Genomic DNA, 24,395 nt, shown 5'->3' with positions numbered 1-24,395 from the left:
CAAATGCCATCATGAAGTGTTTGTAATTTTCAATTGCATTTGCATTTATGTTCGAGTGATTTAGATGGAGAATAGAGTGCTGAGCAGGGGTTGGAACCAGTTTAGGGAACAGAACCCAAAAACCTGAAAAGAAAACATTATTTGAGGAACAGGACCTGGAACAGAAGTGAATCTGTTCCGGAATAGAACTGTTACTTTAAAAGTATGGGAACCGGTACATTTAAAAATTTAAAAAAGTTCTGAGCATGTTCTTCAAGTCCCACACAAAAAAAGCACCTATGCAAAGCTCTGTCACTCAGTTAATCCAGTGTCTGCTTGCCACATGAGTCTTTGCCAGTGCGTGTAGGCTACCAGCCCCCCCCTCCAGAGCATAGATTACATAGCGTGACTCAGAAATGCATTCACTTTTTCGATGCAAGTTGAGGATACTATAGTTATCACGTTTCCCATTGGATTTATTAACTATAAAAAGGTAAGACATGGTTTTAATTATTGTGCTGTTCTGCACACGTGCTTGATAGCTCTGGTGCAACGTTACGTCACCTCTCTGAAGTTCAAAGACATAAAACATTTGTATTTAATCAGGTAAGTCCATGCTTTTTTACAATGATGGCCTGGTGTCCGTTAGTGAGTTGGGTACTAGCAACTTGTCAGTGCCATTCATGTAGGCCGACAGAATGGGAGGAGATTACCTTGACTCAATGGTCATGTGGAATTTTACTGTCAGTGTGGCAGTCACCACAACAGCCCTAATTACTACATTTATAGTAAAGCATCAGTGACATCTCCCCCGTGGGTGTTTCTTCCCCAAAAAAAATTAAAAGCCTGTCTAGCCATAGCTGGCTAGTGAGAGCTTCTCCCCCACATTGGTCATTGCAGTCCCAAATTTGCATAATTTTATCAACTTGTCGCCGATGATCAAATCGCTGAATGATTTCTGCATATTTTCTCATTGATTTCTTCTCTTATCTCAGTCCTAACATGGCCAACACGGTGAATGCAGCTCTGAAACCCCTGGAGACTCTGTCCCGTATCGTCAACCAGCCCAGCAGCTTGTTTGGAGGGAAGGGGGGATCCAGCAAGAACAAGGCTGAGCATGACACTGTGGGAGCCGCCAGGGACTCAAACAGCAACACACAAGGTACCACAGGTGATACGTCTGTCTCTCTCTGTCTCTCTCTGTCTCTCTCTGTCTCTCTCTGTCTCTCTCTGTCTCTCTCTGTCTCTCTCTGTCTCTCTCTGTCTGTCTGTCTAAACTCAAAAAAAGAAATGTCCTTTTTTCAGGACCCTGTCTTTCAAAGATAATTCATAAAAATCCAATTAACTTCAGACCTTCATTGTAAAGGATTTAAACACAGGTTCCCATGCTTGTTCAATGAACCATAAACAATAAATGAACATGCACCTGTGGAACGGTCATTAAGACACTAACAGCTTATAGACGGTAGGCAATTAAGGTCACAGTTATGAAAGCTTAGGACACTAAAGAGGCCTTTCTACTGACTCTGAAAAACATGAAAAGAAAGATGGCCAGGGTCCCTGCTCATCTGTGTGAACATGCCTTGGGCATGCTGCAAGGAGGCATGAGGACTGCAGGTGTGGCTAGGGCAATAAATTGCAATGTCCTTACTGTGAGACTCCTAAGACGGCGCTACAGGGAGACAGGACGGACAGCTGATCATCCTTGCAGTTGCAGACCACGTGTAACAACACCTGCACAGGATTGGTACATCCGAACATCACACCTGCAGGACAGGTACAGGATGGCATCAACAACTGCCCGAGTTACACCAAGAATGCACAATCCCTTCATCAGTGCTCAGACTGTCCCGACGGAATGAGTGTTACACCGAGGCCTGTACTCTGAAGCAGGACAATTTGGAGGTGGGGGGTCGTCATGGTCCGGGGCAGTGGTCCGCATCATCAAACTGAGTTTGTTGTCATTGCAGGCAATCTCAACGTTGTGCGATATAGGGAAGACATCCTCCTCCCTCATGTGGTACCCTTCCTGCAAGCTCATCCTGACGTAACCCTCCAACATGACAATGCCACCAGCCATACTGCTTGTTTTGTGTGTGATTTCCTGCAAGACCGGAATGCCCATGACCAGCAAAGAGCCCGGATCTCAATCCCATTGAGCAAGTCTGGGACCTTTTGGATCGGAGGGTGAGGGCTAGGGCCATTCCCCCCCAGAAATGTCCGGAAACTTGCAGATGCCTTGGTGGAAGAGTGTGGTAACATCTCACAGCAAGAACTGACAAATCTGGTGCAGTCCATGAGGAGGAGATGAGCACTGCAGTACTTAATGCAGCTGGTGGCAACACTAGATACTGACTGCTAATTTTGATTTTGACCCCCTTTTGTTCAGGGGCACATTATTCAATTTCTATTAGTCACATGTCTGTGGAAATTGTTCAGTTTATGTCTGTTGTTGAATCTTGTGTAAATATTTTTATGAACATATGTTCAGTTTGCTGAAAATAAACGCCGTTGACAGTGAGGAAGTTTTTTTTTAAATATAAGTTTTGATTTGATTTGTTTAACACTTTTTTTATTACTACGTGCTTCCATATGTATTATTTCATAGTTTTGATGTCTAAACTATTATTCTACAATGTTGAAACTAGTAAAAAATAAAGAAAAACCCTTGAATGGTGTATCCATCTTCTGACCGGTACACACTCTACATGGTCAAAAGTATGTGGACAACCCTTCAAATATCATATCAGCCATAACTTGCTGACAGGTGTATAAACTTGACCACACAGCCATGCAATCTCCATAGACAAACACTGGCAGTAGAATTGCCTTACTGAAGAGCTCAATGACTTTCAACGCAGCACCGTCATAGGATGCCAGCTTTCCAACAAGTCAGTTAGTCAAATTTCGGCCCTGCTAGAGCTGCCCAGGTCAACCGTTAGTGTTTTTATTGTGAAGTAGAAACATCTAGGAGCACCAACGGCTCAGCCTCAAAGTTGTCGGCCACACAAGCTCACATTTTATGTAGCACATAAAAATGATCGGTCCTCGGTTTCAACACTCACAACTGATTTCCAAACGGCTTCTTGAAGCAATGTCAGCACAAGAACTGTTTATCTGGAGCTTCATCAAATGGGTTTCCATGGCCCAACAGCCACACACAAGCTTAAGATCACCATGCGCAATACCAAGCGTCGACAAGAGTGGTGTAAAGCTTGCCGTTGGACTCCGGAGCAGTGGAAATGTGTTCTCTGAATCACGCTTCACCATCTGGCAATCCGACGAACGAGTCTGGGTTTGGTGGATGCCAGGAAAACTCTACCTGCCCGAATGCGTAGTGCCAATTGTCAAGTTTGGTGGAGAAGGAATAATTCTCTGTGGCTGTTTTTCATGGTTCGGGCTTGGCCCCTTAGTTCCAGTGAAGGGAAATCTTAATGTTACAGCGAACATTGACATTCTAGACGATTCTGTGCTTCCAACTTTGTGGCAACAGTTTGGGGAAGGCCCCTTTTTCAGCATGACAATGCCCCCAGGCACAAAGTGAGGTCCGTACAGAAATGGTTTGGAAGAACTTGATTACCATGCACAGAGCCCTGACCTCAACCCCATCGAACATTTTTGGGATGAATTTGATCGGACTGCGAGTCAGGCCTAATCCCCCAACATCAGTATCCGACCTTAATAATGCTCTTGTGGCTGAATGGAAGCAAGTCCCCACAGCAATGTTCCAATATCTAGTGGAAAGCTTTCCCAGAAGAGTTTAGGCTTTTATAGCAGAAAAGTTGGGACCAACTCCATATTAATGCTCTTGATTTGGGAATGAGATGTTCAACAAGCAGGTGTCCACGTACTTATATATAATCACACTCACACACATTTTTAAATACTTTAGTTGAATCCACCAAAAAAAAGGATCCAAACATTTCAAAGGTCCCTGTATTCATGGCACGCAAGGGTACAGAAAGCACCCCCTTCTCCCAAACGGAGCAGTACCTAGCCAATTGCTTTGCCCTCGTTTTTGTCAGTCCCTCAATCTGGAGGCCACTCCCTGCAAGCCTGTGTACATGGCCAAGACTGCCAAATATCAGCACTACCAGCTGGCACCACCACCCGAGGCTGTCCCAGCATGCCACGGGGTGCTGGTACTGAAGCGACTTCTCAGCCAAGGCCTGTTCGATGTAGCCGTCCAATGAGCAGCCCACTTCCAAAATGAGCACTTCCCACTGGCCTCTCCCCACAACAATATTTGGCACACAGGAAAACACACAATCATAAAACTCAATCCAGCTTCCCCTTACACAAGAATGTTTATGCATGTGTGCTGTTGATGACATTACTTTTCTCACCTTGCTGGCTATCAGGTCAACAAAGTGGTCATGTTTAGCAATGTACTAATCCTTGCATTAACATACACACAGACACACACGTTCGCACTCATAAACACACATACACATGTACTAACAAATATGTTCACACTACACACACACACGTACTCCACAGAAGCAAAGGGAAATGGAAAAGCCTAATTTGGACTCTTCTAAGCTTATCGTTCCGTTCATCTTACTGTCATGTTCGTTGCAGGTGACTCGGGTGAGGTTGAGGGGACTCTGGTCGAGGGCAGTCACAGGGTCCAAGGGACAGACAGTGACCTGATGGATGGAGAGACGGAGGGAGACACAGTGGTCATCGCTGGACAGCCGGAGGTGCTCAGCACCACAGCCATGCAGGTAGAGAACGAGCTGGTGGATCTGATAGACGAGCTGCTGGAGAGAGATGCTGGCGCCGTCAACAGCTCCATTATCGGTAAGCAAAGCAGCCTGCTGTCCAGGACTCTGTTCAGAAGGGTGAAACGTTACAAAACCTCAAGGTATACATTTTTTGGGGGTAGAATAGCTGATTGTCTGTCGTGCAGAATTGGGCAAATGTTCTACTCTTTTCCATACATCTCTATTGGAAATACTGTTAAAGTTTCACCCCTCTGAATACACCACTGGGCTCATCAGACTGATGGGATGATGTCAATTGAAAGGTGCGTGCACATACAATACAGTCTTGAAGGGTTATTTTTTATATTTTGTTATATCGGTTGTTCTGTCACTCAGTGGGGCGTGGTAGCGGTGAGGACGAATCACAAGAGGACGTGTTGATGGATGAGGCGCCATCCAATATCAGTCAGGCTTCTACTCTACAGACCAACAGAGAAGGTCAGTGCTGGCGCTGATGGTTTCTTTTCACGTTGTCCTCTCCATGATTCTGACAGTTATGGTGGATGCGTAACCAGCACAGTATAACTTGACTCGGATCTGTCATAAAGATACATTACAGTACTATGTCATTTGTTATATTCAGTACTATGGGGTTATTAGTGTGAAAAGGGTCGAAGTGTGTTGGGTCTCACTCCATCTGTCCTTTACTGTCTCTCCAACTCTCCTTCACTGTCCTCCATCTCACCCTCCAACTGTCCGTCTTTTCCTAACGTAGACTCTATGAACATCCTGGAGCCTGAGGATGAGGAGCACACGCAGGAGGAAGACTCCAGCGGCAGCAATGATGATGAAGACAGCCAAGATGAAGAGGAGGAGGAAGAAGAGGAAGAGGAGGAGGACCAGGTGAGGAAAAAGGAGTGTTTTTGGTGTTTGTGTAACAAATAACCATACTTGACTAGTAACCTTTGAGACCTGAGGAGTTGCATTGGCTCTGGCTAAATGGGCTAATATAGGGAAGATCTGGTTGTGAACCCGCTCGGTCCCATTTGAACGGTCTCCATTCACTTTTTAGAGTTAGTTTTACACTATGTAATGTAAGAAATATTCCATGTTCTCTTTCTCTCAGGATGATGAAGAAGGTGACGAGGATGATGATGATGAAGGGTCTGAGATGGAGCTGGATGAAGATTTCCCAGACATCAACGCTGCGCCGCACATCCGTTTCGAGAGGTTTGACCGTGACGATGATCTAATCATCGAGTTTGACAACATGTTCTCCACCACCGGTGAGTCATCTTGGTGTTTTATTCGTCTTTGTTTTTAATATATGGATAGATTTAGAAGGCAATTTATGTTATTGGCCTGGGCCCATATTTAAAAAGCTTCTTGGTGTAGGAGTGCTAATTTAGGATTAGTACCCCCTGTCAATCATATTCCTTTTAATCTGAAAGGCAGAACTGATCCTAGATCAGCACTCCTACGCAGATGCTTTATGAGTACGAGCCCTGATATCACCAAGTAGATTTCTAGTCTCTCTTCGAAATCCTCTTTAACAACTAAGACTACAGCCTTACCAATAGCTGGATTAGCTATAGTAATATATAGCCTAGATTATGATAACCATGTAACGTTATGTAGAATGGCGGGGTTGTGTCACTACGTGTCCCCCTAATGTCTGCAACTGTTCTCTCTGTTTATCATGTTCCCATCAGCTGACATCCCTCCCTCCCCAGGCAACATCCCCAGCTCCCACCCCCTGATGGTGCGTCACGCCGACCACGGCTCCTTAACGCTGGGCGGAGCTGGCACCAACAACCGTCTAGCGCAAGGCATGGGTCGCAGCCAGAGAACGCTACGCCAGCTCACTGCCAACACGGGCCACACGATACACGTCCACTACCCTGGGAACAGACAGCCCAACCCCCCACTCATCCTGCAGAGGTGAGACGGATGCAACAGTGAATGAATAGATTAATGAATGGGACTTTTCCTTGATTCGGTCAAATACTTCGGCTGCCCTTTGATTTAGTTTGCCAGGTACAAAGGGATCTTGGGAGTAGTCCTCATGTTCACATTCCAAGCAAAATCATTCGCACCTCATAAACAAAGTATTGACACTAGTTGCTTTATTGAAGTTTGACCCAGGTCCATTTCTAAGGAGGTCGTGTATGTGGGTGGGTTTAAAGAGAATACTAAGATCATATATATATATATATATATGCCTGTGCCTTCCCTCTCCTCTAGACTGCTGGGTCCCAGTGCTGCAGCAGACATCCTGCAGCTGTCTAGCTCTCTGCCACTGCAGTCCCGCGGCCGTGCCCGACTCCTGGTGGGCAACGAGGATGTGCACATCATCGCCCGATCTGACGACGAGCTACTGGACGACTTCTTCCACGAGCAGAGCAGCACCGGAGGACAAGCAGGTAGGACACTCACTCACTGTCCACCAGTCCACGCTGCTCTATGGGGCCGCTTTACCAGACCCCCGTTAAGCCTAGTCCTGGATGTGGAATGACTTTCATTGGAGAACAAGTCCAGGACAAGGAGGAATCTCTGTGGGGAATGGTGTCCTAAGGGCTTAGTCTGCGCTAGTAGCCCCAGTCAAAGCTTTTGATTTGCATTTCGTTGAATTGCTCGTAATTCTGTTTGTATCCTGTCTTTCCAGGCACTCTGTCCAGTATCCCCACTGCCTTAACCCGATGGACTGATGAGTGTAAAGTGCTGGATGCTGAGAGCATGCACGACTGTGTCGCAGGTATTTCACATCTTCTACTAGTCTGCTTTTGGACTGACAAGTGATTATTATTGTATTCCCTGATTCTCATACTGTTGCTGAGTCATGCAGTCACACACAGTACACTTCACCCCTCTAACCCCACCCCTCTATTTCTCACTCTCCTCTCCAGTGGTGAAGGTTCCTATCCTGCAGCACCTGGAGACGCTGAGAGACGAGGAGCTGGAGGAGAGGAGGGAAAAAAGACGGAGACAGCTGGCTGAGGAAGAGGAGGCCAAGCAGAACGACAGAAGGACAGGAGGAGAGGAGACCAGGGAACAGAGTCTACAGGGCTCAGGACTGGGGACGGTCAACGGTGCTGCTGGAGAGACCACTGCTGGTACTGCCACTCTTTGTTTTCAAATGCCTTTATTTGTAATATTGATTTTTAACGGATTCATCGAACTTTGAAGCTCTGACTTGTAAATCATTTTGCTCAAGTGAATTATTTTCAGATAATGTTCTGGACATTTTTAGTGTGCTATTTAGTAGCCTAACCTGACCTAACCCAAACCCTCTGGACTCTTCTGAAGCCATCGGACAGACGGGCGGATGGACAGATTAGCGGGCTGTGGGCTGAGGTAGTAGTTTGTATAGTTTTAGGATCACACCAGATCTGGGAGATGACTATACAGTCTACTGTCTTTCCCACGGCAACGCCATTGCGACCCAACTATCACCATGGAAACAACCGGACTGCCGTTTTATTGATCAATACAATTTTATTGATTTAGGCAGTTACTCTGCAACTGATGGCTGAAAAACATATTACTGTGAAAGTATTACGTAATATTATATTTCTATGCAGCGATGTTGTAATGTGCTTGTGTCCGCTTGCAGTTCGGCTGGAACCGTTTTATGGCTGTGCTGTGGTGAGGTAGTAAGTTGTGTTGTTGTTGGGGATCAGGATAGTGCGCCCCGTACGGGAGATAACTAGACAACTTACTGCCTTCCTCAGTGCTGCCCAACAACATCTCACTGATGTCATTGTTACCTCTCTGACTCGGTGCTCAAACCTCTGCTTGAATACCACAGACCGTTGCCCTGATAAATGCTACAGTACTAGCACACCTGCAGGATCTGCCGTAACTGAAGTAGTGAACCTATTGCTCCCTACTGACTTAGTTCGACTCATTTCCTGTTCTGTTCTGTTCTCCCTTCAGTGACATCAAGTGAACCTATTGCTCAAAATCAGAACTGTTTGTCAGTTGTCCCCTCTGTTCTGTGTGTTTTCTCTGGTTCAGAAGGTGAGCCCCAGGGCAGTGGGGTGTCCTGTCTGGATCCCCCCAGGGTCTCAGAAGGCTTCCTCACCGCGCCCCCTTCAGGAGAGGTCACCCCCACCACCCAAGCCCCCAACGAACAGGCCCTGGTCTCCCTGGAGACCGCCATCAGCCAGCAGGTCCACCAGCCAATCGCAGATCTGCTCCTGGCCGAGTCGCACGCCAATTCGCTGGCCACACTGGCGGGGGCGGGTCTTCCTGACCTGGCGGCTTCATCCGAGAGGCTGAACTGTGAAGCTGAGGCATCCCAGATGGAAATGTCCCCGGCGCCCCCTATTGGTGAGAGAGGAGGAGAGATGATGGATGGATGGATGGATGGATGGATGGATGGATGGATGGATGGATGGATGGATGGAGGCAGGCTTTGACTAGCTTTGGAACTGTAAAAAGTATTGGCATGTTCGTTTTAACTCGCCCCCAGCACTGGTTTGCCGAGTTGGCACATTTGAAACCATTCCACTCTTTCACAGAGTGATTTTATGAGCAGTGAGGACACACATCTTGTATTTGCTGACCAATCTGTCCGACAACAATCTGTCTTGTAAATATACCCGTCCATGGCTAACTACACATTGCTTCACAGTGAAATGCTAGTGTAAATATCGGAACAAAGCAGGTGTAAATGCAACCACATTGTTTTTCCCAGGATGTTGTCATCAGTCTATAAAGAGAGGTGCTTATTGTATCAACATTTTGCTCCTCTTCCTCGTCCTCTCCTCCCCTGTCTTGCCCGCACCAGCCTCCCTGAGTCCAGACATCGTGGAGACCTCTGAGCCTGCAGCGGTGGGCGTCTCACAATTGGAAGGGTCTCCCATGGATACCAGTAGCCCCGCCTCTGCCACACAGGAAGAGTCCAACCCTGCCCAGGCTGTCCATCTGTCTGGGAGTGGAGACAGCGGGCTGACGGACACGCACACAGACGCAGAGACCGGGTGAGGCTTTTAGAAGACAATACGAACGATACATTCCAAATTTGAATCCCAGCCCTTCTTTAGCTCTAGAAGATTTAGATTTATATCAAACATGATACATTCTACCTCACTTGTCAGAGGCCAACATGGAGCTACGACTGTTCCATATTGCTTATATCAATGTGATCTAATCAGAGGCTCTGAGGGAAAGATGAGCTAAACAAAACTATTTTTCTCATGCCAAGCCATTCGCCTCCTTCGCTTCCTCCTCCTCTCTCCCTCCCTCCCTCTGTAGCTCCACCACTGTCTCTCCCCCTGGAGAGACCATTCCCCTGAGTGATCGTGCCAACAGCCAATCCCAGGCCATCCAGGAAGAGCCACTCCCATCCACCAGCAATGAGGATGAGGACCCACTGGCAGGTAAGATGAGTCTCATTGGTTGTTTATCTGTCCCTCTCCCTCAGTGGTGGGCATCCAACACTATTCTAACGCGCCTGATTGTACTGCTCACATGTTGCACATCAGGCGCCCTGATTGTACTCCATGGACAGTAGAGCTCTACATTTCTACAGTCGCCCCTCTCTCTGTCCAGGCATCAGTTTACCAGAGGGTGTAGACCCGTCCTTCTTGGCTGCTCTTCCAGAGGACATCCGTCGTGAGGTGCTCCAGAACCAGTTGGGTATCCGACCCCCGGTGCGCCCCCCTGTCTCCTCCACCCTCCCCTCCACCACCACACCAGTACTAGGAGGACCCGGGGTCACGGAGGTCAGCCCTGAGTTCCTGGCTGCCCTGCCACCCGCCATACAGGAGGAGGTGAGGAACAAAACTTAGGACTATTAAAAAATTGTATTATTTAACCAGCCATGTAGTTGTAGGACTGAACTATGTACGAATTATTTTGAAGATGCTATGAATTCTCAATAAAGCCTGTATATGTTGTTGAACTTATTTTGGTTTAAAGTGGTATAGTTCTAGAAGCCTCCAAGTCTGTCGAACCTGCCTCTTCCCCCTCCCTTATCCCTGTCTCTTTCGCTCCCCCAGGTGCTAGCGCAGCAGAGGGCAGAGCAGCAGCGTAGAGAGCTGTCCCAGCAGCCCACGCAGGGCGACACTCCACTGGACCCTGTCACCTTCATCCAGACCCTCCCCTCGGAGCTGCGTCGCTCTGTCCTGGAAGATATGGAGGACAGCGTGCTGGCAGTGATGCCCCCGGACATCGCCGCCGAGGCAGCCGCGCTGCGCCGCGAGCAGGAGGTGAGTGTAAGATTCGTTTTTCTACACACTATCACCAAGTAACACAACTGTGCCAACCCACGTAGAATATATTGGATAAAAAACAGAATTGATCCAATACTGTTTCGGCTACATCATGTGCTTAGATGTAAAACATGAGAAACCCCTTCTTATTATGCAGTTATTTCATCATCGCATTGAATGTAAATTTGACATCAACAGGCTCGTCAGAGACAGCTGATGCACGAGAGGCTATTTGGCCATAGTTCAAGCTCAGCCCTGTCGGCCATCTTGAGGTCACCTGCGTTTACCAGCCGCCTGGGGGGAAACCGAGGAGTACAGTACACCCGCCTAGCCGTGCAGAGAGGAGGGACCTTCCAGATGGGAGGAGGGGCCAACCACAGCAGGTGAGAGGGACAGGATTGTTCGTTTTAAGGAGAAAGCGTGGTCTTAAGGTTCCATCTAACGTGTCCTCTGTCCTCTCCCAAGGCCGTCTAGTTCCAGTGTGGACTCTCTGCTGCGTCTGCGTGGTCGTCTGCTCCTGGACCACGAGGCCTTGTCCTGTCTCCTGGTCCTCCTCTTCGTAGACGAACCCAAACTCAACACCAGCCGTCTGCACCGTGTGCTCCGCAACCTGTGCTACCACTCCCAGACGCGTGGTTGGGTCATCCGCAGTCTCCTCTCCATCCTGCAGCGTAGCAGCGAGAGTGAGGTGTGTGTCGAGACCACCCGCCTGGAAGATGCCAGAGGCAAGCGGACTGCCGGCAGTCAGGGAGGTTACGGAGGGAGTAAAGGATCTACGACCACAGCTACCTCCTCCCTATCCTCCTCTTCCTCCTCCTCTCTGGAGTTGATCAACAGGGTGGAGTCTCGTAGCTCCTCCCAGCTCTCTTGGCTGTCCGTTTCCATGGACGCAGCTCTAGGCTGCCGCACAAACATTTTCCAGATCCAACGGGTGTCGGGGAGGAAGCACGCTGATCGGCACTCTGCTGGGGGGACGTCAGGAGGGTCCGGGGGGACCCTGGGAGGAGGGGTACAGGGGGTTACAGCTGGGGTGACGTGTGCAGGGGGAGGTGGGTCGACTGTACACATCCACCCCCAAGCCGCCCCGGTGGTCTGTCGACACGTACTGGATACTCTTATCCAACTGGCCAAGGTAGGAGACAGTTTAGTACTGGATGGGTGGGTGAACATGGTACCTCTCAGGGTTAGTGGGTCTGTATCAGTCATTCATTTTAGGGCTCAGACCAGAGCCTTTGTATGTCTTGGTATTTAACTCTATTTTTTTTTACTTTGAAAGTGGGTTTCAAAATGTTATGGAAATAGTGAATTGTTAATGTAATGTCTCTCAATTAGTCCAGGTCATTAACCTTGTGTGTTACTCTCCTATCGCCAGGTGTTCCCCAGTCACTTCACCCAGCAGCGCTGTAAGGACCTGCTCTCCTCCTCCACCTCTGATCTGGATTCCCGTCTGTGTGCTGCTGCCTCCATCGTTACTGCAGGAGGAGGCTCTAGATCTACCCAGACTAACACCTGCTCCACTCCCTCCTTAGCCCAGAACTCCCTGGGCGGGGTTGCCTGTGGAACGGCCAACACCCCCCAGTCCCTGGGCATCTCCACCGACTTCTGGGACCTGCTGGTGAAACTGGACAACATGAATGTGTCAAGGAAAGGCAAGGCCTCCATGAAGACTGTTCCCCTAGGTGCAGGAGGGGAGGCCGAGGGGGCTCAGTACAGTCTGGAGGCCTCTCCGCTGGGCCAGCTGATGAATATGTTGTCCCACCCAGTGATACGACGCTCCTCCCTGCTAACTGAGAAGCTGCTGCGTCTCCTGTCCCTCATCTCCATCGCCTTGCCTGATAATAAGGCTACTGAAGTCCCAGCTGGACACCCGACGCCGCAGTCTACCACTGCCGGAGCTGGCAATCCCACCAGTGCAGCAGCAACAGCCTCAGCCTCTGCTCAGGGGACCACTGTAGGGGTGGTAGTTCCAGCTCAGGGTTCATCTTCCACAGCTATAGTGTCCATACCCACCTCTACTGGAGCCAGCGCAACCGGTGAGAACGCACCGCAGCTTCACTTTAGAGGCAATACACTGACATCAGTTTATCAGAGTGGGATAAGATGAGATTAACTTTGTCACCAAGGGGAGTTGTGCTTGTCTACCCATCACACAATACTAATAGTGTCAATGTTTATCTTTGTGAACGCAACAGGGTAACGCACCATAATAGAAGACTATAATGATGTGTGATTGTGTTTTTTCTCAACAGGGAAGCATCGAGCAACAGTGCTCTGTATTGAAAGTGACACCAAGCTTGCCTCCACTGGACTCACTGAGAAACAACTGCAGCTCTCTGTCGAGGTACAGGACAGAAACCGCTCTAAAACAACATTGGGTCCCTAACTGGGAAGGCTCATAGCTCTCTAAATAGCTAGGTGTATCTGTTGGTGTCATAGAAACTGTTAAAACGTAGTGTAACACATCCAGCCGCTTCCAGCCGCAGGCTACAAAGCAACGTCTAGTGATGTCCCTACAGTAGTACTTCCTTGCTGTTGGTCTGTCTTCTTCCATTTGGTTCATAATGAACACCACCTGGCTTTAGTAACACGAGTGGGACTCTCCTGCGAGGCTAATGTAACTGCCTCCCGCCTTTTCTTACGCCAGGCTCTGATGAAGGCGTCCTACGCTGAAATGTACGCCCATTTCTAGGTCCTGAAAGTAAATTCAGATCAACGCCGAGTGCTGCTCTTTCTTGGTCTTTTGTCTCTTGGGGTTTCATCCGTTGAAGTGTCCTGCGGTAAGGAATGTTTTTTTGACTAGAGTAACACTCTACCCCGCCCCTCCCCAGGTGCTGACCAGTCACTCGTGTTCAGAGGAGGGTCTGGAGGATGCAGCTAACATCCTGCTCCAGCTGTCCAGAGGAGACGGAACCACCAGAGACACTGTACTGCGTCTGTTGCTGAGTGGAGCTAGACACCTGGGACACACACTTTGCAAACAGATTGGTTAGTAGGCTACATCATACACGAAATCATTCGTTTCAGCTTTGTATTCAACCTACGTACACTTCCAATGGTTACATTTGTTTCATTTTCACTAATATTTCACTTATGAACCAATGTAATGGTCAAGGTTTAAAAACGACTTGACCGATAGAACAGTGTATCTACTGATGGTGTTAAATGAGGTTTTCTGGGCATAACGAAAGGTGCCCACAGGGGTCAATTCTGGGTTCTGAAATGTTTACATGAAATAATATTGACTTCTGCAAAACAAATGTAACCTGCGCTTATATGCTGCTGATACTGTTGTGTATGCCATTAAACCCATGGTTGACTGGGTTCTATCTAAACTACAATCTGCCTTCATTATATTACAGAAACACTTTATTGACCTGAAATTAGTTTGAAATGCAGGGCAAACTAAGTATATGTTGTTCTCTGATTTAATAGGTCATGCCTGTTGCTATATAGTAGAAAGCAGATTATTCAGTCGACGGTCCTAGATTATGGCGACATCTATATGAACTTCATTAAAGCTGTTAAATGCAGTTCATTGTAGTCCACGGTGCTTTATTACGGGTGATGGGTTTAGTATTCATCACTGCATGTTCTACCACAATGTTGGTTGGCTGCCTTTTGATATCATGTAGGTTGATCCATTGCTATGTTTTAATTTATAAAGCCCTTTTTACTGAACTCCCACTGTACCTAACATATTTATTAGACTTTAGACATGAGTTACCACCCCAGGGCAATTCAAAAAGCGGATTGAGAACCTTTATTAGTGATCAATGTCTTTGTTATTTATGACTGTATTCCTGCTTACATTTTGATGTGTATTTTCAGTCATTTTTGTCATTCGGAGCTCATCTGTGAGAGACCTTGGTAGTCTCAGAATGACTCTCTGAATAAAATAAAGGTTATGTAAATAATGTGAAAATGTAACCAATTTACTATACGGTCTCCTCCCCCTCTCTTCTTCCAGGCACGTTATTGGCCGAGCTGCGGGAGTACAACCTAGAGCAGCAGAGGAGAGCCCGGGCTGACGCCCAGTCACCTGACGCCCCTGCCGAGGACACCTCCATCTCCGCCAGGCTGAAGGCCGGCAAGCTCTCTAGCAGGTGAAGAGAGCGAGAGTCTTGAAACATACGGGGGTTAGGGGTCAGAGTTCGGGTCCAGCTCTCTTAACAGGTGAATTGATTAGGTCTGGGGATAGATGAGGGGGGTTAGCTTTCAAGCTCTAGGAGGTGAAGAGGGAGGGTCTGGGGAGGCCGTAGTACCAGATGCGATTTTTCTGGATCCAGATTAAGACCACACCTAAACTAAAAATCACTTTCAGTTTTAGTCCAGGGGTAGGCTTCTCTATTGCTTTTTAGTCAGCTTAATCTGTGTCTGGGAAACAGGGCCTCAGTCTAACTCAAGTGATCTACATACTAGGACAGGGAAGACTGTGTGGAAGAACTGCTTCTATTAGATGTATTATCTTGAGACTAAATGGCCAGTATTAAGGACCGTGTCCTGTTGAGGCAGCTATGTGTTTAGACTGACATTTAGCTCTCTTAACATTTCTGGTGCAGGCTTTCCACTAGCAACCCACCTCGACAACATCCGGTGAAATTGCAGAGCTCCAATTTCAAAATACAAACTCAATATTAAACATTCATGATAATACAACTGTCATACATGATTCTTTAGCTTAGAATCTTGGCAATCTAACCGCATCGTCCGATTTCAAAAAGGCTTTACGGCGAAAGTACAGCATTCGATTATCTGAGGTCAGCGCCCCCGCAACAGCATATTATCCAAACAAGCACAGGGGTCACAAAATCTCAAATAGAAGCATGGTGGCTAGGAAAAACTCTCTAGAAAGGAAAAAACCTAGGAAGAAACAGGCTATGATAGGTGGCCAGTCCTCTTCTGGCTGTGCCGGGTGGAGATTATAACAGAACATGGCCAAGATGTTCAAATGCTCATATATGACCAGCATGGTCAAATGATAATACTCACAGTAGTTGTTGAGGGTGCAACAAGTCAGCACCTAAGGAGTAAATGTCAGTTGGCTTTTCTTAGCCAATCATTAAGAGTATCTCAATCGCTCTTGCTGTCTCTAGAGAGTTAAAAACAGCAGGTCTGGGACAGGTAGTATGTCTGGTGAACAGGTCAGGGATCCATAACAGTTGAAACTGGAGCAGCAGCACGGCCACGTGGACTGGGGACAGCAAGGAGTCATCATGCCAGGTAGTCCTGAGGCATGGTCCTAGGGCTCAGGTCCTCTGAGAGACCGAGAGCGAGAGAGAGAGAAAGAGAATTAGAGAGCATACTTAAATTCACACAGGACACTGGATAAGACAGGAGAAATACTCCAGATAAAACAGACTGACCCTAGCCCCATGACACAAACTACTGCAGCATAAATACTGGAGGCTGAGACCGGAGGGGTCAGGAGACACTGGCCCCATCCGATGATACCCCCCGGACAGGACCAAACAGGCAGGATATAACCCCACCCACGTTGCTAAAGCACAGCCCCCACACCACTAGAGGGATATCTTCAACTACCAACTTACCATCCTGAGACAAGCCCGAGTGTAGCCCACAAAGATCTCTGCCACGGCACAACCCAGGGGGGGGGGGGGGGGGGGGGGCAACCCAGACAGGAAGATCACATCAGTGACTCAACCACTCAAGTGACGCACCCCTCCTAGGGACGGCATGGAAGAGCACCAGTAAGCCAGTGACTCAGCCCCTGTAATAGGGTTAGAGGCAGAGAACCCCAGTGGAGAGAGGGGAACCTGCCAGGCAGAGACAGCAAGGGCAGTTCGTTGCTCCAGAGCCTTTCCGTTCACCTTCACAATCCTGGGCCAGACTACACTCAATCATATGATCCGCTGAAGAGATGAGTCTTCAGTAAAGACTTAACCTCTTGCTCCTACCTGGCACGCAGGCGTCCCATCTAGAGCTCTGGAAATGCAAATGCGCTACGCTAAATGCTATTAGTTAAAACTCAAACGTTCATTAAAATACACATGCAGGGTATTGAATAAAAGCTACACTCGTTGTGAATCCAGGCAACAAGTCAGATTTCTAAAATGTTTTACGGCGAAAACATAGCACATATTTATGTCAAACCACCACCGCAGACATAGCTCATTAGCATAGCCAAGTAGGAAAAAATATGCAATCAACAAACGCAGGATTAAAAAAAATCATTTCACTAACCTTTTGAAATCTTCATCAGATGACAGTAATATAACATGTTACACAGTACATTCTTTTTTTTTCAATAATCTACAATATATATCCATAAATCTCTGTTTACAATGACGCATCGTTCAAAAAATGCTACTAAAATGTCAGGAGAAATGAAATAGCTCCGGCAGATAACGTCAGCTAACAAGGAATACACATCATAAACTTTGACTAAATATGCATGTTTTACATATGTATAGGAAGATACACTTCTTCTAAATGCAATCGCTGTGTTACATTTATTTTTAACGTTACAGGTTGAGTTCACTAGGCTATAATAGGAGTCGGCGCTCCAAATGTATCATTATGCCTCCTCTATCTTGGAGTCGACAGAAACCCAAAATTAACACATAAATATTCCCTTACCTTTGCTGTTCTTCCATCAAAAGACCTGGAAGGGATTATACTTACCAAAACAGCGTTTAGTTTTCAAGTCTGCGTCTTTCGGTTCTCAAAATAGCCTCATTTTGGTCAAAATGTAGGCAAAATTGAAGTTGATGCGCACCAAAACGTCGAGAATATATATTATATGTCGAGTAAACTTGTCAAACTATGTTCATAATTAAGCTTTAACATGTTATAAAGGTGTACAGCAATTGTGAGGACGAAGCGAAACACACACGTATTTTAATCGATCCTGAAGAAAAGAGAGAGCGGGAGCAGAGCGTGCATAAACGTACACTTTTTTCGCGTGACCGAGACCTTTCGGCACGCTCAACGTCTCGTGAACGCGCGATTCTCACAATGAGAAGCCCCATTGAAAGCAGGCTTCGCGCTGAACACGTACAGACTGTTCCCAGAGCGGTAGTTGTTTGGGAAGGCGTATACGATGACGTCAAAGTTGGGCCAACTTTTTCCATGACAAGAGAGACTTTGGGAGAATGCATGCCCTGGGACTTCTGCTTTACATAGAGACAAAATTTAAACGGTTTTAGAAGCTTTAGAGTGTTTTCTATTCGCTAATATTTTTTATATGCATATATTAGCAACTTTTGACCAATTTATCCTGTTTTATATGGGTACCCAATTCCTCCAGAAGGGGCAGTAAACAGGGCTAGGCTTAACAGGTTAAAGGTTGAGACCGAGTTTGCTTCTCTGACATGGGTAGGCAGACCATTCCATAGAAATGGAGCTCTATAGGAGAAAGCCCTGCCTCCAGCTGTTTGCTTAGAAATTCTAGGTACAATTAGGATGCCTGCGTCTTGTGGCCGTAGCGTAGGTGTAGGTATATACGACAGGACCAAATCGAAAAGATAATTAGGAGCAAGCCCATGTAATGCTTTGTAGGTTAGCAGTAAAACCTTGAAATCAGCCCTTGCCTTAACAGGAAGCCAGTGTAGGGAGGCTAACACTGGAGTAATATGATGAAATTTTTTGGTTCTAGTCAGGATTCTAGCAGCTGTATTTAGCACTAACTGAAGTTTATTTAGTGCTTCATCTGGGTAGCTGGAAAGTAGAGCATTACAGTAGTCTAACCTAGAAGTAACAAAAGCATGGATACATTTTTCTGCATCAGTTTTGGACAGAAGGTTTCTGACTTTTGCAGTGTTACATAGATGGAAAAAGCTGTCCTTGAAACAGGGTCCAGAGTAACGACGAGGTCCTTCATAGTTTAATTTGAGATGACTGTACAACCATCAAGATTGTCAGATTCAACAGAAGATCTCTTTGTTTCTTGGGACCTAGAACAAGCATCTCTGTTTTGTCAGAGTTTAAAAGTAGAACGTTTTCAGCCATCTACTTATGTCTGAAACACAGGCTTCTAGCGAGGGCAATTTTGGGGCTTCACAATGTTTCATTGAAATGTACAGCTGTGTGTCATCCGCATAGCAGTGAAAGTTAACATTATGTTTTCGAATGACATCCCCTAGAGGTAAAATATATAGTGAAAACAATAGTGGTCCTAAAACGGAACCTTGAGGAACACCGAAATGTACAGTTGATTTGTCAGAGGACAAACCATTCACAGAGACAAACTGATATCTTTCCGACAGATAAGATCTAAACCAGGCCAGAACTTGTCCGTGTAGACCAATTTGGGTTTGCAATCTCTCCAAAAGAATGTGGTGATCAACGGTATCAAAAGCAGCACTAAGGTCTAGGAGCACGAGGACAGATGCAGAGCCTCGGTCTGACGCCATTAAAAGGTCATTTTCCACCTTCACAAGTGCAGTCTAAGTGCTATGATGGGGTCTAAAACCAGACTGAAGCATTTCATATACGTTGTTTCTCTTCAGGAAGGCAGTGAGTTGCTGCGCAACAGCCTTTTCAAAACATTTAGAGAGGAATGGAAGATTCGATATAGGCCGTTAGTTTTTCATATTTTCTGGGTCATCGTTTGGCTTTTTCAAGAGAGGCTTTATTACTGCCACTTTGAGTTTGGTACACATCTGGTGGATAGAGAACCGTTTATTATGTTCAACATAGGAGGGCCAAGCACAGGAAGCAGCTCTTTCAGTAGTTTAGTTGGAATAGGGTCCAGTATGCAGCTTGAAGGTTTAGAGGCCATGATTATTTTCATCATTGTGTCAAGAGATATAGTACTAAAACACTTGAGTGTCTCCCGTGATCCTACGTCCTGACAGAGTTGTGCAGTTTCAGGACAACTGAGCTTTGGAGGAATACGCACATTTAAAGAGCAGTCCGTAATTTGCTTTTTAGTTAGCTTTGTGACAGTTTCAAAAATACATTTTGGATTGTTCTTTATTTTCTTCAATTAAGTTGGAAAAATAGGATGATCGAGCAGCAGTGAGGGCTCTTCGACACTGCATGGTACTCTCTTTCCAAGCTAGTCGGAAGACTTCCAGTTTGGTGTGGCGCCATTTCCGTTCCAATTTTCTGGAAGCTTGCTTCAAAGCTCAGGTATTTTCTGGGAGCTAGTTTCTTATGACAAATGTTTTTAGTTTGTTTTTTTATTATCAGTTGGTTAACGGATTTCTGTCCTCTGACGTCCTTGGGTAGGCAGAGGGGAGTCTGGAAGGGCATAAAGGAATCTTTGGGTTGTCTCAGAATTCATAGCATGACTTTTGATACTCCTTGGTTAGGGTCTGAGCAGATTATTTGTTGCATTTGCAAACGTAATAAAATGGTGGTCCGATAGTCCAGGATTATGAGGAAAAATATTAAGATCCACAACATTTATTCCATGGGACAAAACTATTTCCAGAGTATGACAGTGAGTAGTTCCAGAGACATTTTGGACAAAACCCGCTGAGTCGATGATGGCGCCGAAAGCATTTTGGAGTGGGTCTGTGGACTTTTCCATGTGAATATTAAAATACAAAAATTAGAATATTGTCTGCTATGACTACAAGGTCCGATAGGAATTCAGGGAGCTCAGTGAGGAACGCTGTATATGGCCCAGGAGGCCTGTAACAGTAGCTATACAAAGTGATTGAGTAGGCTGCATAGATTTCATGACTAGGTCAAAGGAGACGTTGTTTTAAAAAAAAATTTTTTTATTTGCGATCATAAATATTAGCAACACCTCCGCCTTTGCGGGGATGCACGGGGGGGATATGGTCACTAGTGTAACCAGGAGGCCTCATTTAACACAGTAAATTCATCTGGCTTAAGCCATGTTTCAGTCAGGCCAATCACATCAAGATTATGATCAGTGATTAGTTCATTGACTATAACTGCCTTTGAAGTGAGGGATCTAACATTAAGTAGCCCTATTTTGAGATGGGGTATCACGATCTCTTTCAATAATAGTATGAATGGAGGAGGTATTTATTCTAGTGAGATTGCTGAGGTGAACACTGCCATGTTTAGTTTTGCCCAACCTAGGTAGAGGCACAGACAGTCTCAATGGGGATAGCTGAGCTGACTGTGCTAGTGGCTGGATAACAGCCTGCTTCCCGGCCTGCACCGTATTTCATTGTGGAGCTAGAGGAGTTAGAGCCCTGTCTATGTTGGTAGATAAGATGAGAGCACCCCTCCAGCTAGGATGGAGTCCGTCACTCCTCAGCAGGCCAGGCTTGGTCCTGTTTGTGGTTGAGTCCCAGAAAGAAGGCCAATTATCGACAAATTCTATCTTTTGGGAGGGGCAGAAAACAGTTCAACCAGCAATTGAGTTGTGAGACTGCTGTCGAGCTCATCACTCCCCCTAACTGGGAGGGAGCCAGAGACAATTACTCGATGCCAACACATTTTTCTAGCTGATTTACATTCTGAAGTGATGGTGACCTCTGACTGTTCCATCCTAACATCGTTGTTGCCGACGTGGATAACAATATCTCTATACTCTCTACACTCGCCTGTTTTAGCTTTAGCCAGCACCATCTTCAGGTTAGCCTTAACGTCAGTAGCCCTGCCCCCTGGTAAACAGTGTATGATCGCATGATGATTCATTTTAAGTCTATTACTGCAGGTGATGGAGTCGCCAATGACTAGGGTTTTCAATTTGTCAGAGCTAATGGTGGGAAGGTTTGGCATCTCACACCCCGTACCGGGAGGAGTTGAGACCAGAGAAGGCTAGGCCTCAGACTCCGACTCGCTGTTTAATGGGGAAAACCGGCTGAATGAGCGACACCAGTTGAGTATTCCTACAGCATTTCCCTCCAGAAGCCATGAGAAAGTTGTCCAGCTGTGGGGACCGTGCGAGGGGATTTATACTAACGTTACTATCTGTACTTACTGGTGGCACAAACGCTGTTTCATCCTTTCCTACACTGAAATTACCCTTGCCTAACGATTGCGTCTGAAGCTGGGCTGGCAGCACAGCTGTCCTCGCCGTAAGGCGATCGTTCTCCTGTATATTATGAGTACAGCAACTGTGGCAGGGTAGCCTAGTGGTTAGAGCGTTGGACTAGTAATCGGAAGGTTGCAAGTTCAAACCCCCGAGCTGACATGGTACATGGTACAAATCTGTCGTTCTGCCCCAGAACCAGCAGTTCCTAGGCTGTCATTGAAAATAAGAATTTGTTCTTAACTTACTTGCCTGGTTAAATAAAGGTAAAGTAAAATAAAATAAAAAATTAGAAGGCATTGTGTTAATGTTACTACTTAGCTTCGGCTGTTGGAAGTCCTGACGAACCATGTCCAGATAAAGCTTCCGGAGTGAAAAACTTGAATGAAAGAAAGTTGAGTGAGGGAAAAACTAAAAATATAAATGGTAATTAAAAAGTAAAAACTGTAAAGTTGTCAGGTAGCAAAGTAAGGTTTGCAACAAAATGCACAGCAACACGTAAACAAGTCTGCAAGTTGTGACCGGAAATGACGATGTCTCAGTACTGTGCAAAAGCTCCCAGGAACACAAAGAATGGTCGTTTCGTTCGATAAACTCCTTCTTTATATCCCAAATAGTCCGTTTAGTAGGCGTCATTGATTTCAGTAATCCACCCGTTCAGAATGCAGACATAGGAGTTCCAAAAGTTACCAGTAAAGTTTGTCCAAACAATGTTTCTAATTCATTATTAGGTACTCTATCAAAACTAAAGATAATATTTCATACGGGGCGAACTATTTTCAGTTGGAAAGGAAATGAACGCAGCGCGCTCCCTCGGTCACCCGCGCAATGAGACTAGCTTTGCCATAGAGCTCCCTTTTTCTAAAAACAAGCCTGAAACAATGTATAAAGACTCTTGACATCTCGTGGAAGCCATAGGAACTGTAATTTGGGAGGCGGACGTCTTTGTTTTAACCTTTGAATTGGCTGGCAGGTCAACAGAAAAAACATTTTGCCTGACAAATCAGTTCTGTTATACTCACATACATAATTTTAACAGTTTTAGAAGCTTTAGTGTTTTCTATCCAATAGTTCCATGCATATGCATGTCCTAGCTTTTGGGCCTGAGTAGCGGTTAGTTTACTTTGGGCACCTCAGTTATCAAAACATCCTAATACTGCCCCCTATCTCTGTACACGCCCCTCTGATGATAGTGTCATAGTAATGAATAGTCATCGGTGGTTCTCTCCTAGTGCCAACTTGACCTATTCAGATTTGGCTAAATATGACACTTTACATAGATGAGTCTGGGAGATTAGAGAGACCCACAGTTTAAGGCTTGAAATGGAAAACATTTATATTTTTATTAATTAAGCTTATAGTCAACCATCTGTCAGTGTATGATCATTTAGGTGTGTCTGTATGCGTTTGTCTATACTGCCCTACTGCCACTCCGTTTCTGTATAATGACAGTACTTTGCCTTGTCGCCCGTCCTCGCGTGCTGACGGGGGCGCAGGTTCGACGGCTCTGAGAGCGTGGTGATTGTGGCTGCCCAGAAGCGTACGCTGGGCGGACGGGAGCTGCAGCTGCCCTGCATGTCCTCCCTGACCTCAAAGACATCCACCCAGAAGTTCTTCCTGCGGGTCCTGCAGGTCATCATCCAGCTCCGTGAGGACACGCGCCGCGCCAACAAGAAGGCCAAGCAGACCGGGCGACTTGGTGAGATGTGTGCACTACTAACACATTACACAGAGAGGGCAAAATCAGTCATAGTAATGGCTTCAGCCTGTTCTTTTAAAGAGATGAACCGGAACAAAACTGTTTTTATGAGCTGGTTAATATGACCAGGAAGACTAGAGCGGTTGAGAGCCTTCTCTGACAGGGATGGGATTTCTCTAATTATCAGGAATGACGGAGTTTCTATTTTAGACTTTTTATGTTGTCTGGATCACATCTCTGCTCTGGGTCTTCTGTAACTGGTCTCTCCTGTGTGTCCAGGCTCTACCAGTCTGGGTCTTCTGTAACTGGTCTCTCCTGTGTGTCCAGGCTCTACCAGTCTGGGTCTTCTGTAACTGGTCTCTCCTGTGTGTCCAGGCTCTACCAGTCTTCTGTAACTGGTCTCCTCTACCAGCATCCAGGCGGCAGTCCGTCAGCTAGAAGCCGAGGCTGATGCCATCATTCAGATGGTGAGAGAGGGGCAGCGGGCACGCCGTCTGCAGCAAGCCCCCCCGCCCTCCGCCTCTGTCGCTGCTGTCACCACCTCCGGATCCTCTGTGGCCACCCCTCATGCCTCCGCAGCTGCCCCTGGCACGGCGAGCGCTGCCACGGTTAGCATGATGGGCCGCATCGCACTGACAGAATACTGCTACTATTGAGCAAACATGACTAAACGCAAACGTGCATATTGATCCATACGCTCACATATTATTGCTGTTGACTACATGACTCATACCGACCACATGCTCATTCTGAAGACCTGGCTTCAAATAGGCCATTTTGTTGCACTTCTGGATCTTATTGGTGCCATTGTATCAGGCAAGCTCAATCAAGTGTAGCTGAAGTATTTGAAAGAAATGAAGACTATTTTAACC

At 46.5% G+C, this 24,395-nt stretch overlaps 1 protein-coding gene across 15 annotated transcripts in view; it reads left to right on the top strand.

The window, feature by feature from the left end:
* LOC124032295 (E3 ubiquitin-protein ligase HUWE1-like) overlaps nucleotides 1–23,866 on the top strand; it is a 73,243-nt gene extending 49,377 nt beyond the window's left edge. For 11 of the 15 annotated variants that reach the window (XM_046344582.1, XM_046344575.1, XM_046344583.1 and 8 more), the window contains 22 exons: nucleotides 975–1,141; nucleotides 4,561–4,782; nucleotides 5,082–5,183; nucleotides 5,461–5,588; nucleotides 5,812–5,971; nucleotides 6,398–6,626; nucleotides 6,930–7,108; nucleotides 7,351–7,440; nucleotides 7,592–7,798; nucleotides 8,703–9,017; nucleotides 9,478–9,670; nucleotides 9,945–10,069; nucleotides 10,242–10,462; nucleotides 10,691–10,906; nucleotides 11,102–11,286; nucleotides 11,369–12,035; nucleotides 12,276–12,936; nucleotides 13,153–13,244; nucleotides 13,732–13,888; nucleotides 14,871–15,006; nucleotides 23,309–23,523; nucleotides 23,803–23,866. In XM_046344582.1, the coding sequence (XP_046200538.1) occupies nucleotides 975–1,141; nucleotides 4,561–4,782; nucleotides 5,082–5,183; nucleotides 5,461–5,588; nucleotides 5,812–5,971; nucleotides 6,398–6,626; nucleotides 6,930–7,108; nucleotides 7,351–7,440; nucleotides 7,592–7,798; nucleotides 8,703–9,017; nucleotides 9,478–9,670; nucleotides 9,945–10,069; nucleotides 10,242–10,462; nucleotides 10,691–10,906; nucleotides 11,102–11,286; nucleotides 11,369–12,035; nucleotides 12,276–12,936; nucleotides 13,153–13,244; nucleotides 13,732–13,888; nucleotides 14,871–15,006; nucleotides 23,309–23,523; nucleotides 23,803–23,828 (4,693 nt within the window). In that variant the 3' untranslated portion in view covers nucleotides 23,829–23,866. The remainder of the gene's footprint in view (nucleotides 1–974; nucleotides 1,142–4,560; nucleotides 4,783–5,081; nucleotides 5,184–5,460; nucleotides 5,589–5,811; nucleotides 5,972–6,397; nucleotides 6,627–6,929; nucleotides 7,109–7,350; nucleotides 7,441–7,591; nucleotides 7,799–8,702; nucleotides 9,018–9,477; nucleotides 9,671–9,944; nucleotides 10,070–10,241; nucleotides 10,463–10,690; nucleotides 10,907–11,101; nucleotides 11,287–11,368; nucleotides 12,036–12,275; nucleotides 12,937–13,152; nucleotides 13,245–13,731; nucleotides 13,889–14,870; nucleotides 15,007–23,308; nucleotides 23,524–23,802) is intronic. The other 4 variants (XM_046344572.1, XM_046344576.1, XM_046344580.1 and 1 more) reach the window with 4 other exon arrangements.
* Nucleotides 23,867–24,395: the final 529 nt, after the last annotated feature.

Source organism: Oncorhynchus gorbuscha, linkage group LG03 (assembly GCF_021184085.1).
Source record: "Oncorhynchus gorbuscha isolate QuinsamMale2020 ecotype Even-year linkage group LG03, OgorEven_v1.0, whole genome shotgun sequence".
Classification (NCBI taxonomy): domain Eukaryota; kingdom Metazoa; phylum Chordata; class Actinopteri; order Salmoniformes; family Salmonidae; genus Oncorhynchus; species Oncorhynchus gorbuscha.
Note: the sequence above shows the minus strand (reverse complement) of the source record. Positions and strands in the feature narration are given on the sequence as shown.